The 13,257-nt window shown below is 40.7% G+C and overlaps 1 protein-coding gene across 2 annotated transcripts in view; it reads left to right on the top strand.

Annotated features, from left to right (window-relative positions):
- The window catches only part of LOC132271906 (uncharacterized), a 29,651-nt gene that overhangs the window by 11,445 nt on the left and 4,949 nt on the right, over window positions 1-13,257 (top strand). For both annotated transcript variants that reach the window (XM_059773413.1, XM_059773414.1), the window contains exons 5-6: window positions 1,827-1,904; window positions 1,983-2,081. In XM_059773413.1, the coding sequence (XP_059629396.1) occupies window positions 1,827-1,904; window positions 1,983-2,081 (177 nt within the window). The remainder of the gene's footprint in view (window positions 1-1,826; window positions 1,905-1,982; window positions 2,082-13,257) is intronic.

Here is a 13,257-nt window from a genome sequence, read left to right as displayed (position 1 = left end):
CTAGTTTTCCATGTCTATCTATGCCCCTAAAAAATAACTATAAAAATACCCTTGGTCTTAAAACCCAACACAAACTTACAGTCTTTTGACACTGACTGTAGCCAAACTCACACTTAGCCACACCCATTCCTAGTTACCTCTTGACACTGACTGTAGCCAAACTCACACTTAGAGTCTTTAGAACCTTGATCTGCTTCATCAACATACTTTTCCAAGCAATCTGCTTCTCTACGGATGTTCAAATCATGTAACTCAGTTTTATAATCTGTTGAATTTATTTTACTCAGTAGGCTGATGTACTTCCCTTTGTTGAACTCTCAAATCACATATAATGGTATCTAATAGAAACCCAGATTGAGTAAGCAAAGGATCCCTCTCTCAAGGATTTTTCTCTCTAGATAATCAAAGCATGTATTTATACCTAGACTGACAATAAACCCATATATATAGCTAATATAGGTAGCCCATATGTTTTGGTAAGTTGAATCTTTGTATAAATCTGTTTTGAGAGATTTTCCAAAAATAAACCTCTGCATGGCTGGATCGATCGATGCGCCGATTGACACACACTGCCAAGCTGCTCGATCAATTGAAGCATGCTGGAGTTTAATGAAAAGTTTTCTGAAAAAATTCAATTAATGCACCTATCAATCAAAGTCTACTGGAGTGCTCTTCGAATTTCAATCAATTGAGTTGTCAGTCCACGCATACTGTTTTCGAGTAAAATCGTAGTGTTAGAACTTGTTCAAAAATAGTACTTTGAAAAGCCATTTTTAAAAAACAAGTTTAAATAAGTAATTTAAGACTCTCCAAGATTGAAAATAGTTATCTAAGATTAGGTCATTTACTTGTGCCCTAAATCAGCCCTAGATATGTGATTGAGCATGCAGATTTCTTGCCGTGTTCTTCACGAATCTTTGTATGTGTAGCCTTCAACGGTTGTACTCTTTATGACTCATGACACTTTGACGCATTACAACCAAGGTTTTGAGTAGCAAATTGCCAACATATCACCCATATACGTAACAAAGTCTATCCAAGTAATTATTCTTTTGTATATGTTAGTAATAATTCTATAAGTGTATGATGTTTCATTTGGTATTTTGATCTTGACTCTTTACGTACTCTCTATGCCAACCTCCTGAGGTCTTTTGAAATAAATGAATATTTGTTGTTATGTTCTGTCAAAAGTATGCTGAAGCAGAATTGCATTTGTTCTGTCAAAAGTATTTAATACTCCTCATTCATCAGTAGGCCTGAAAAACATTCTGTAGACATTTTGTACAATGAGACCTACATTCACCCTCTTTGCTGGTGAGGGATGAAGACATGCACACATTCACACCCAAAAATTTTTGCCCTGTCTAACCGGGAAATTTGCCACATTTGTGAACACTATGGTGTCGCACTTAGTTCTTTATCTGACAAAATGGGCATGAAATTGACATTCGAAAAAACTTGGTGGCTGCATGACATGAAGGAAATCAAACCCTTTGAAGCGCAATCATTTATTTCCATGTCAATTTTAATTATTTTTTCTGTAATGACAAGTCAAATTTTCTTTTTCAATTTTGACAGTCATCTAGAACTGATTACTTTGGGAACAATTAACAGATATTTCACTTTACACCTGCCTTGACTTTCAGAAGGGGGCTGTTTGCTTTGTAATATACAAGTTTACTTTTAGAAGGGATTTAAATTTATGGTTATTCTTTTAGCAGTAATTCAGGGAGTTTAATGAACATTATGAATTTTTGATGAAATCATAAAAGGTGCATAAATTGGTTTACCTCTCTCCATCATTTGGATATCTTGTGGTTTTGTAGGCATGGGAAGCGGCGTCAAAAGCTGTAAAGGATGAGGAAGCAATTAAGCAGAAGCTATGTGAAGACTTGAGTAATCTGGTATATAATCTTTACGAAACATAGATTCTTAAATTTTATTATTGTTCCTTTTATTTTTTTGACACTAATATGTTGTAGGTTCAAGAGAGCAGTAGCACCCAATTTGCTAGACTCGAGGAGTTAAAGAGGCGGTTAGAGGCTCTAAACCCAAGCAGATCATCTAACTCTGTCCCCGATGTAAGTCCTCTTTTGTTGTTATTCCTCATTTCTGTATCTGCGGGAGGAAGATTGCCCTGTCTTAGTTATTCCATCCTAAGTATTGGATATACAGATCTTGGTGCTGTCTGACCTGGTCAAATTTTTGGTTAATTTGTTTCCTTTTGATCCACGTAATGATACTACCATATTAATTGCTCATTTATGCATTGAAATCTATAAAGCCTTACTACATAAACGGGACACAGGTATGAGAAGATACTGACACGACGATACAATAAATCTCAAAAAAATAGGATCCAGACACGGCAAGAATACATACAATTATATAATGCTATATTATGTTATTATTTATACAAAAAAAATTGCTTTTTATCATTGATCTATAATACAATATCTTGAATGTAATAGATTTTTGCCATTCCTAATAAGCCTCATGGTTAAAGGAAATAGTTCAATTGAAAAAAGGGGACTAAAAAAGGAGCAGAGGTGATGTGTGTGGATATTGGAGGTTTTTTCATGAGAGAATTTTGAGAGAGAGAAAAGGTAGGGCGCTCTATGCAGTGGTGGGAGTTGGAGAGAGTGCTGTTGGCTGTGTGTGTAGCTATAGGAGGTTTTTTCATGAGAGAATTTTTATAAAAAGGGGGGAAAAAACCTAAAGTGCGCTGTCGAGTAGGTGAGGGTGATTTCTGAAAGTGTTGCGTGGTTAGAAGAACGTGTGAAGGCGGAATGGTGGTTGTGGTGTGTGCCTATTTGACATTGGTAATGAGAGAGGCCGTGAGAGAAAGGGGAGCTAGTTGGAAGAGAGAGAATAGTGCATCACCGTAGGAAATTAACATAGTTACCAAGTGTATGAATATATTTTATGGTCCTCCTTCCTTTTCTTTTTTCCTCTTCTTCTCTTCATCCCTTCGTGTCTCTCTAGTCTTGACTTGTAGTGCTTGAGGTTTGGGGCTTTTGAGTTTTGAAGGAACATACCAATGCCCTAACTTTAGCCATTTTTCTTTCTTATAATATATATAGTTTCGAACCAGAATCTTTCAGTATTACAAATGGGACCCCCCCCCCTAAAGAAAAAGGAAAATTACAAACCTGCCCCACAGTGTCTTAAGAGTATCCATCTCTTGTCATTCTTGAGTTCTAAAAGTCTCCAACATAAAAAAAAGTAATAATATCTATAATTTGAAAGACAGGACACTTTTTAACCATATTCGAAGTTTATCAAACCATGTTTAACGCATATATGTTTTGAAGACGTGTTCAATGGCCACAGGACTCCCCAAGGAGTACCCGTGCTTCATAGATTGAAATGCTAACTTCCACAGCAATGGAAGTGGTATCATCATTATACTGTATACCAAACAAACCCTTACCTTACATTCTATTATATATGTTAAAATTGAAGAGAAATAGAAAATTAAGAAGACAAGGATATAACGTGGTTCAGCCACTAGGCCTACATCCACGGCAATGTTGGAGAATAATTATAGGAGTGATTTAAGCCCTTAAATCACTCCTTGACAGAATGTTAATGTTGCCATACTTAGGCAACAAGTTGTTGCCATATTTGTATTTGTGCACTTCTGTTTTCTCTATTCTTCAACTATTCCATCTTCCTCAACACCCACATCATCGATGATACACTTATTTTGCCTCAAAAAGTGTGTGATATGAAAAGGAAGAAATAAAAGGATGTGTGGTATGCTCTCTTGTGCTTTTTGCATATTTTTCAGGTAGATTGATTGGTGTACTTCAGATCATTTTTTTTTTTTTTTGTATTAGCAATCAAAACCTTTAGGATGTTAAGAGAATGATTACATTTTTTTTCTCTTTCATTATATTTTTTTTTGAAAAAAGATAACGAGTGGCATTTTCCATGGAGAAAATGTGAATGGTTTAAGAATTAAGATGCTTAGCTAGAGTGAAAAATGTCTTGATAGAGAACTAGAGTTTTTGGAAGATGGTTTTGTTGAACTCGTTTAGGATGATTCACTGCGAACTAATTATAGGATCAACAATGATGCAATAAAGAAATATCACAATATTACAAATAGGGTTGTAAATGAGCCGAGCCGAGCTTAGAGGTGTTCGGGCTCGGCTTGGCATATTTAGATAGGAGTTTGAACTCAGCTCGAGCTCGATCGAGCCTAGCTTAGGCAAGATCGAGCTCGGCTCGACAGATTTTAGGCAAACTTGAGCTCGTTAACTCCTTCAATATTCCGCAATCCGGCCGACTTGGTGTACAATATATACACACACACACACATCCTTACACATTGCGTACCAGATCATTTACTTGAGGAATAACTCACCATTGCACTCCATGGATGTCAGATCTGTACCCTTTTCATATTCTTTACACAATCAAACAGAAATCAAGATTACACTGCTATAATCATGAGAGAAGAGGGAGAGCACCTTGCACTATCAAGTTGTTGACCGTTGGTGCAGTGGATAGCGAGAACTGGAGCTTTCCGGTGCTGTTTAGAGGTAGGGTGTTGATGCTATGGCGGCAAACACTCTCTTTAGCGGCAAAAGAATAAAAGAGTAATGTTGTTAGGCTAATGTTTAAATGATAGATGGGCTTGGGTCTAGGAAAAGTGACGGGCTTTCTACTTTTGAAAATGTCTTGGGAGGAATTCAAAGAATGTGAAGGACTGTTATATAGTAAAGTGGGCCAACTTTGTTTTAATTAGTAAGTGGGCCTCTTTTTCGTAGATTCAAAAAATTATATATATATATATATTCCGAGCTCTAAACAAGCTTTTGAACGAGCATGTTCACAAACACGTTCGCCAACAAACGAGCCGAACAAAGGTGTTTGAGATTGACTCGTTTATGAAACGAGCCTAAAATTTTTGTTTGAGCTTGGTTCATTTAAACAAACGAACACGAACCGAGCCCTTAACGAGCCGAGCTCAAGCTATTTGTGGAATGCTTGGTTCATTTACAGCCCTAATTACAATACGCATAGTAGATTTACATAGCTTGACAAGCTGCTTAATATTAAATCCACTATCAACTATGAATTATGGTTATCAGAAAACCACACTCCATATCTCAACTTTTACCATGAAGACCTACTATTTTTAAGAAACAAAACTGTTCCAAGGAATTGCTTACACCAAGTTGGATCAGGTTAGAAAATGAATCCCCTTTACAATTTTTGGCCAGGGGTGCTACCTCTGAGCCCTCCACTCACAACTTATAGTGAAATCCACAATTGCTGAGACCAGGTAAAACCATACAATATATCCTTGAGCACATAGAGCGCAACTCATCTCACAACATAATCCGTGGAGGAATTAGTTGTTCTGTTTTATTGTTTTCTCTCTTTTTATTCACATTGATTTAACCAAAATGGGAGACAGTAAAAAAATGTATTTGACTCCTATTTGTTGGGGTGAAAATTGTAATAAACTAAATTGTTAATGACATCACTATAGGTCCAGCAGAATTGAGTATTAATTGGTGTGCCTATATGCTGATGAAATATACAATAATAAGCAAGTAAGCTTGAAGACAAATACATTAAACGAGTTGAAATCACTTATGTCTTTTATCAGGGGTTCTATGTTCATTTAGGTTATTTACTGTGTTTTTTTATAATAAATCTGGAGGCATTCGCAATTGTTTTCTTTGGCTGGTGAAGATGATGATAAGTAAGCTTGAAAATTATAATAGTAACAGAAGTGAAATGAGTGTGGTCTACCGTTATCCTTCATGGTTACGCGTTGACTATGTTTGACTTTTCTCTCTTCTCTCTCTACCTTTTTTGACGTCGGAGTCTTTCACTCCGGCGTCTGCCGTTTATGTTTGTGTTTTTGGTTGTTGGATCTTCGGCTTTTTGGCAGGGACTTGTGATATGCATCGATCCTATCTCAGTGTCGCGACCTTACCACGCCTCAACTTCCATGGAGAAATCAAAAGCTGTACTATAGGCAATGATTTGGTTTTTAGGGTTGATCATCAAAGCATCAAAGATCTAGAATCTGCCTTGTGATCGTGTCTGGTAGGCTGCTTTGATAGAGATGTGGAGTGTACTGAAGGGATTGAGGCGTGAGTGACGAAATCTTGGAAGGTTTCGAGTGGGGCGAAAGTTTCTTCCCTACCCGACAATTTATTCCTGTTCAGGTTTCCATCGGAGATTGAGGCATTAAGGGCTTTGGATGAAGGGAGGAAGAGATGGGCCGACGCCTTGTTATCTATCGACATTTGGTACTTCGCGGTTGAATGTTCTGTAGTGAAAGATCTAGAAAAAATACGAAGGGTGATTTTGTTTGGTTTGCTCCTCCATCTATGGTGCCATAAGTTATTCGAAGCAATTGGAAACTAACGTGGTGGATTTCGAGGCGGACGTTCCTCTATGTTTCCGCCGGAGTATGTTTCCGTTAAGGACCAACGAGTGGCCTTTAAGGTCAATTTGATAGAGGAAATCACACCCCGTATTCTTCCGAAGTCCTATTATGGCGTTGGGGAGAGTCCCCACACCCCGTTTGCTGCAACGATCATTGAAGGAAGTCGCCAGAATTTTCAGACCCATCAGGGCCTCAAAGGAAAGAGGCAATTGCCTGCCCATGCGCTAGAAGCAAGTAGAGAAGGCAAATCCAAGAGCTGTGTCAATCACGCCCTCAATCAGTGCCCATCATCATTTCGTAATGACCGCTTCAACGGTTACCATCCACGTGGCCGAGATCATGGCATTAAAGGAGCCCTTCATGCAGTGGCCTCCGTTGGGCCTAAACGTGGACCTGAAGCGTGCTCTGGGCCTACTAAGACAAATGGTCTGCTAGTTCATCACGGCCCGCAGGAGATTAAGAGGGCTATTAAGTGGGGGCCTAGCAACCAATTATCAGTTTCTTTCCCGAAATGAGAAGTCCAACCCACATACTTTGTCCAAGCCCAATCATGAAGTTAATAAGTTACAAACTAGGCCACAAGTGAGCAATCCAAAGAGAGAGGTTATGCGGGGGCCCAATAACATGATTTCAGTCTCTTTTCTTAATTCCAAGCCCAGCCCACCTATCTTTACAGATAATAGCAATTCGTAGAGTCATCGTCTTAATGGCATCTCTGTAACTTTTTGGAACTTGCCAGAGAAGAGGAGATGGATGAATCTCTCTGCTGCCACGGCTGGTGTAAAACCTGTCGAGAAGGGTTCTCGTGATTCTTAGTATTGCGCCGGCATTTCTACTTCATCCTTTTCTGATACTACACTGCCGAAGGGACGAACCTCCAGATTTTCGTCTTGGGATTCTCGCAGAAATCGTCATGGACTTAAATGATCTATAAAAGAAAAGTAGAAGTGAACTTTTACTAACGTTCCAGGTATGTTCTCAATTTCACATCCTCAGAGCCCCTTTACTGCTTCATCCTCTTCTTCTACCCCTTCTTGTGAGGTGTTGAGGAGTGATGATGTGACGGAGACGGAGAAGAGGTGTGGGTTGTCAGTTATGAATACTGGACCTGAAATTATGCATGGGTTGAATACAGAAGGAAAGGAAGTTTGTGAGTGTTTTTTCTGGGCAAATGGATCTTACTGGTTGTGCAGTTAAGGAATTGTCTGAAGGGGTTACGGTCTGTGTGGGGAGAGACCTGCATTTTTAGTTGTCCAATGATGAAGCTGTGGCTCTGTTCAAATAGCTTCGATTAAGTGTAGCATTGAAAGGCCTTAACAGCTTGCCTTTTGCAGGGGCTGAGGAGAATGAGTCTGGTAGATTCGTTGGGTTGAGCGACTTTGCTATAGAATCAGATTCTACATATGAGAATGGAAAAGAGATTGAAGAGGAGATGGTTGATGATTTGGGGTCTATCCAACAGGTTTGCTTTAATGAGCTCGCACCTTGGCTGGAGAATGATTCTGACATTTTAGTTGAGGAACCATTGGCTGTGGTGCGACTTGATGAAGAGGTTGCTGATATGGGGAAAGATTGGGTAGTTGACAATATTAGAGTCACTAGTGAGCTGCTGTGAGTCTCATTAGAGGGTAATGACGATCATACATTATCTATCCTTAAAGCAATTGCGGAAGGAAGAGAGGTGACCAATGAAGTCATGAACACGAGGCCTTTATCGTCCTGGGAAGGGGCAAAGGGGCACAGGAGATCAAGAATCTCATCTCTGATGTCAATTATGAAGGAAAGAGAGGGGTGGTGAAGGAAAGGGGAAGGACCAGGAGTAGGAGTTTAAGGAAGGGAGGAGGGGAGATAATTTTATCTGGTTTTTAATGAAGTTACGAATCATTACATGGAATGTTCGTGGTCTCAACGATCCGAACAAGAGAAGGGTGGTAAGGTAGCTTTAAGGAAGTGGGGGGCCAGGTTGTTTACTTTCAAGAAACCAAGCTGGCATCCATTTCTGACGGGGTAGTGAGGAGTTTGTGGGGAGGGAGGTTTGTAGAATGGGAGGCCTTGGAGGCAATAGGTACTTTGGGTGGGATATTAGTCATGTGGGATAACAGATGGTTGTCTAGAATGGACGTGTGGAAGGGGAGATTTTCCGTGTCCTGTGTGTTTAAGATGGAAGAGGACAATTATAGATGGGTATTTTCTAGTGTCTATGGACCGGTTGTTGATAATGAGCAACCTATTTTCTGGGAGGAGCTCTGCCATACCCAAGGATTGTGGTCTCTCCCTTGGTGCTTAGGTGGGGATTTCAATTCTGTTAGGTCCCCGTCAGAGAGGTCTACAGGGTGAGAGGTCCTTAGATATGGATCAATTTTCAAATTTTATTAATAAGCATTTTCTTGTTGATTTACCAATGGAAGGTGCAACCTATACTTGGTCAAATGGTAGGAATCCTATCACTCTTTCAAGACTGGACATATTTTTAATTTCTGGGGAGTGGGAAAAGAAATTCCCAAATGTCATTGAGGCGGTGTTAGTAAGGGTCACTTCTGATCATGTTCCTTTTTGGTCTTGGATTGTGAGGGTTTGTGTTCTCGAAGATCCTCGTTTAAATTTGAGAATATGTGGCTGCGAGCGGTGGATTTTCAAGGGAAAGTTAGATCTTGGTGGGAGAGAGCAATAGTTTCTGGTTCGCCCAGTTTCACGATAACAAAGAAGTTAAGAGCTCTCAAATTTGCTCTTAAGCAGTGGAACAAGGATGTTTTTGGGAATCTGGAATGGAGGAAGAACAAAGTCCTTGCTGAATTTTTCGAGATTGATCGTTTTGAGGAGGCGGGAGGGGATGTGGAGTCTTTACGTTCTAGGAGAGCTTCCTGTAAGGCTGTTTTTGCTGAGATTGCTAGCATGGAGGAGATTTCGTGGCGACAAAAATCCCGGGCTCTTTAGCTAAAAAAAGGAGATCGCAACACAAAATTCTTTCACAGATTAGCTAATGCTCACAGAAGGAGTAATCATATAGGATGAATTCGGGTGGAAGATGTGGAGTTGTGGAGGGAGGAAGAGGTGCGTAATGGGATCGCTTCTTTTTATCAGAAGCTTTATACTAAGCCATTAGCTTAGAGGCCCAAACTTGACGGTCTCCCTTTTGAGGCTATTTCTGAGTTGGATAGAGATAGGCTTGAGAGTCCTTTTACTGAAAACAAAGTTTTAAAGGCTTTATCAAGTTGTAATGGGGACAAAGCTCTGGGGCCTGACGGGTTTACTATGCGTTTTCTGGTGGAAAGTTGGGCAGTAGTAAGAAATGATGTAATGGGTACTTTTCAGGAGTTTCATTATATTGGCTTCTTAGAGAAGTCGCTAAATGCTTCATTTATTGCCCTTATCCCTAAGAAGGGAGGCGCTTCTGACATAAAGGATTTCCGTCCAATTAGCTTGGTGGGCTGTATTTACAAACTTATAGCTAAGGTGCTTGCTCTAAGGGTAGGGAAGTTATGGATGGGATTATATTGGATTCCCAGAACGCTTTTGTTGGAGGACGGCAAATTCTTGATTCAGTTCTTATTGCAAGCGAATGTGTGGACTCCAGATTGCTTAGTGGTGTTCCTGGAGTATTATGCAAACTTGGTATTGAGAAAGCGTACGATCATGTGAACTGGAATTTCCTACTTTATTTGTTACAAATAATGGGGTTTGGAAGTAGATGGAGGAAGTGGATTGAGACATGTCTTTCGTTTGTCAAGTTTTCAATTCTTGTGAATGGTTCTCCCGCTGGTTTCTTTGGTTGTACTCGGGGTATAAGACAAGGTGATTCTTTGTCATCTTTCCTTTTTCTTATTGTTATGGAGAGCTTAAGCAGACTTATGCGCAGGGCAGATGATCTTGGCCTTATTAAGGGCTTTATGGTGGGTAGAGATCTAGTCCATCAGATGGAGATCTCTCATTTACTTTTTGCAGACAATACCCTGGTTTTCTGTGATGCTGATGTGTCTTAACTCCGATACTTGAGGTGTATCCTGGCTTGTTTTCAGGTGGTTTTCGGGCTAAAGGTAAACGTGGCTAAGAGTGTGTTTGTCCTGGTAGGGGATGTTCAGGATATTTCTTCTTTAGCTGCAGTTCTTGGATGCAGGGTGAGTTCTTTTCCTATTCTTTATTTGGGTTTGCTTCTAGGGGTCTCCTTAAGGATAGTGGGGAGTTGGGATTCAGTGATTGACAAGTATGCGAAGAGATTGGCACGATGGAAGAAGCAACACTTGTCTAAGGGGGGTAAAGTTACTCTTATTAAGAGTACATTATCAAGCCTCCCCACTTATTTTCTATCTATGTTCCAAATCCCTTGCTTCGTTGCGGATAGGATTGAAAAAATTCAAGTGGACTTCCTATGGTGAGGAAGGGGTGACGAGTTCAAGTATCACCTTGTCAAATGAGAGCAAGTTTGCAAGCCTATAAAGTTGGGTGGTCTTGGCGTTAGACGATTATTTCTTTTTGTTAGAATGTTTATGTATATATATATATTTATGTTGGGTCATTATGTAATTACCCATAGTTGTTAGGATCATTGTGTAATTAGGTAACCTTGTATAATTAGGTTATTTGTTTTCCTTTATATAAGCCACTGGAGGCTTAAGGGTTAATATATACAAGAGATACACAGTCTTGCTCTCTCTCTCTCTCTCTCATGATTTTGAACATGGTATCAGAGCTACACGATCATGGGTGTGAGAGTCTGTAATTGGGTTGTCTTGTATAAGATCAGAATCGTGATCGGAATCGCGATTGTGGTGTTGGTGTCTTTGCCGACAGCTCCTTGTTCGTCGTCATCGGCACTCCTCATCCACCATCGTTAGATCTGCAGTCTCGTTCGTCGTCATTAGATCTGAAGCTTGTTCGTCGTAGTCTCTGCCTTGTTCATTATCGCCGGCAGCTCCTCTTTGGTTGTCAGCGAGCTCGCCGACATCTGCCTTCTCGGTTTGCAGAGGTGAGGTTCCTCGATTCACGTTTTTTGGCCGGAAGTTGCAGCGGTCGCTGCTTATTGATTCGGCCATTGCTTGTGATTGGGTTGCCGTCGCCTGCGTTGCATTGTTCACTGGCGTCCGTGAAGGTGTGGAGAAGAAGAACCGCGTTTGGCTACACGGTTATGGTATTCCAACCCTGGTTTACTAAAACCGGGATAGCATAGATCCGACCCGTTTGACCAGATCTGGTCTGTTTACCAGATCCGGCCCGTTTGACCAGATTCGGCCCGTTTTCCAGATCCGGCCAGAATACAATTTCTACAATTTTTTTCCAGGTTCATTTTTTTTTGGTTCTTCTCTATGGCTGCCAGTTTTGATCTGTTATCCTCTGCCTCCTTCAATCCTCCCATGACTTCAATTAAGCTCAATGGCAAAAATTACATCTTATGGGCCAAGTCAGTAGCCATTTTCCTGAAAGCCAAAGGCTTTGGCTCTTATTTGGTTAAGGATAAACCTAAGGATAGTGATGCTGATTTCAGTTCATGGGAACAAAGGGATGCTCAGATCATTTCTTTAATGCTGAATTGTATTGAACCTCATATTAGCTCCAACTTGTTGTATTTGGACACTGCCAAGAAGATATGGACCAAACTCCTACTGTTATATTTGGGTACTAACAATATAACCAAAATTTATGAGGTGTGCAGACAATTCTTTGACCTCCAGCAAGGTACTCACAGTCTAGAAGAATATCTCTCACGGGCAATGGGTCTTTGTGAAGAAATGAACTTGTATCAACCCATCACCTCTGATGTGAAGAGTATGCAACAACAACGTGAGGATTTTAATGTTGTTCGGGTTCTCACCGGGTTGTCACCAGAGTATGAACCTGTTCGAGCACAGATTTGGGTAGCCCTGCACTTCCCTCTCTTCCTTATATGTTATCACGACTCCAGCATGCTACTTTATCAAGTGGCGCTTCAGGGGTTTCTTCAAGTGGTGTCACTGCTCCTCCTAGCAGTGAACGTTCTGCCTTAGTTGTGAATCAGGGTGGCTTTCAGTCTTCCTGTGGCGGTGGCGGTCGTTTTACTTGTGGTCGTGGTCGTGGCCGAGGTCGTGGCAGAGGTCGAGACTCGAAACTGTGCACTCACTGCAGTCTTACTAATCATACTGTCAATTACTGTTGGGATCTTCATGGGAAACCGCAACCTTCTTCCTATGCACATCAAGTTAATTCTAATGACGGGGATTCTTCTGCCACAACCCCTGCTCCACACGTGTCTGTTAAGCCTGCTATGGTTACGATTCCCCGCGATGAATATGCTCAGTTTTTGTCTCAACAACGGCCTTCCACCTCATCTTCCATGGTTTCCTTTGCCCAATCAGGTAGTGCCCCTGCATGTCTCTTGTCCTCTCGTCAGAGTCCTTGGATTCTTGACTCTGGCGTATCCGATCACATGACTGGTAGTTCTCATCTCTTATCTGATTTTCAGTCTATTCCTTTCTTTCAAAGTGTTACTCTTGCTAATGGCTCATCCACTACAGTTTTGGGTTTGGGAACTGTTCATCTCACCTCTTCTATGTCCCTTTCCTCTATGTTATATGTTCCTCAATTCCCTTTTAATTTATTGTCCATTAGTAAAATTTCTAAATCTCTTAACTGCTCCGTTACATTTTATCCCATATGTTGCATTTTTCAAGATCTCAAGACGAAGAAGAAGATTGGTACGGGACATGAAGTAGGTGGCTTGTATTACTTCGATCTTGCACCATCTCCCACAGCTCTTCAATCATCTTTGTCTTCTTTCCAGTGGCACTATCGTCTCGGCCACCCATCCTTCTCAGTTTTGCAGCATCAAGTCCCCGGTCTTAGTCGTGTTGAGTCCATGTCTCGTGAAG

The sequence above is a fragment of the Cornus florida genome, unplaced genomic scaffold (assembly GCF_030987335.1).
Source record: "Cornus florida cultivar Cherokee Brave unplaced genomic scaffold, ASM3098733v1 CherokeeBrave_3.0.0_Hap2_Chr08, whole genome shotgun sequence".
Lineage (NCBI taxonomy): Eukaryota > Viridiplantae > Streptophyta > Magnoliopsida > Cornales > Cornaceae > Cornus > Cornus florida.
Note: the sequence above shows the minus strand (reverse complement) of the source record. Positions and strands in the feature narration are given on the sequence as shown.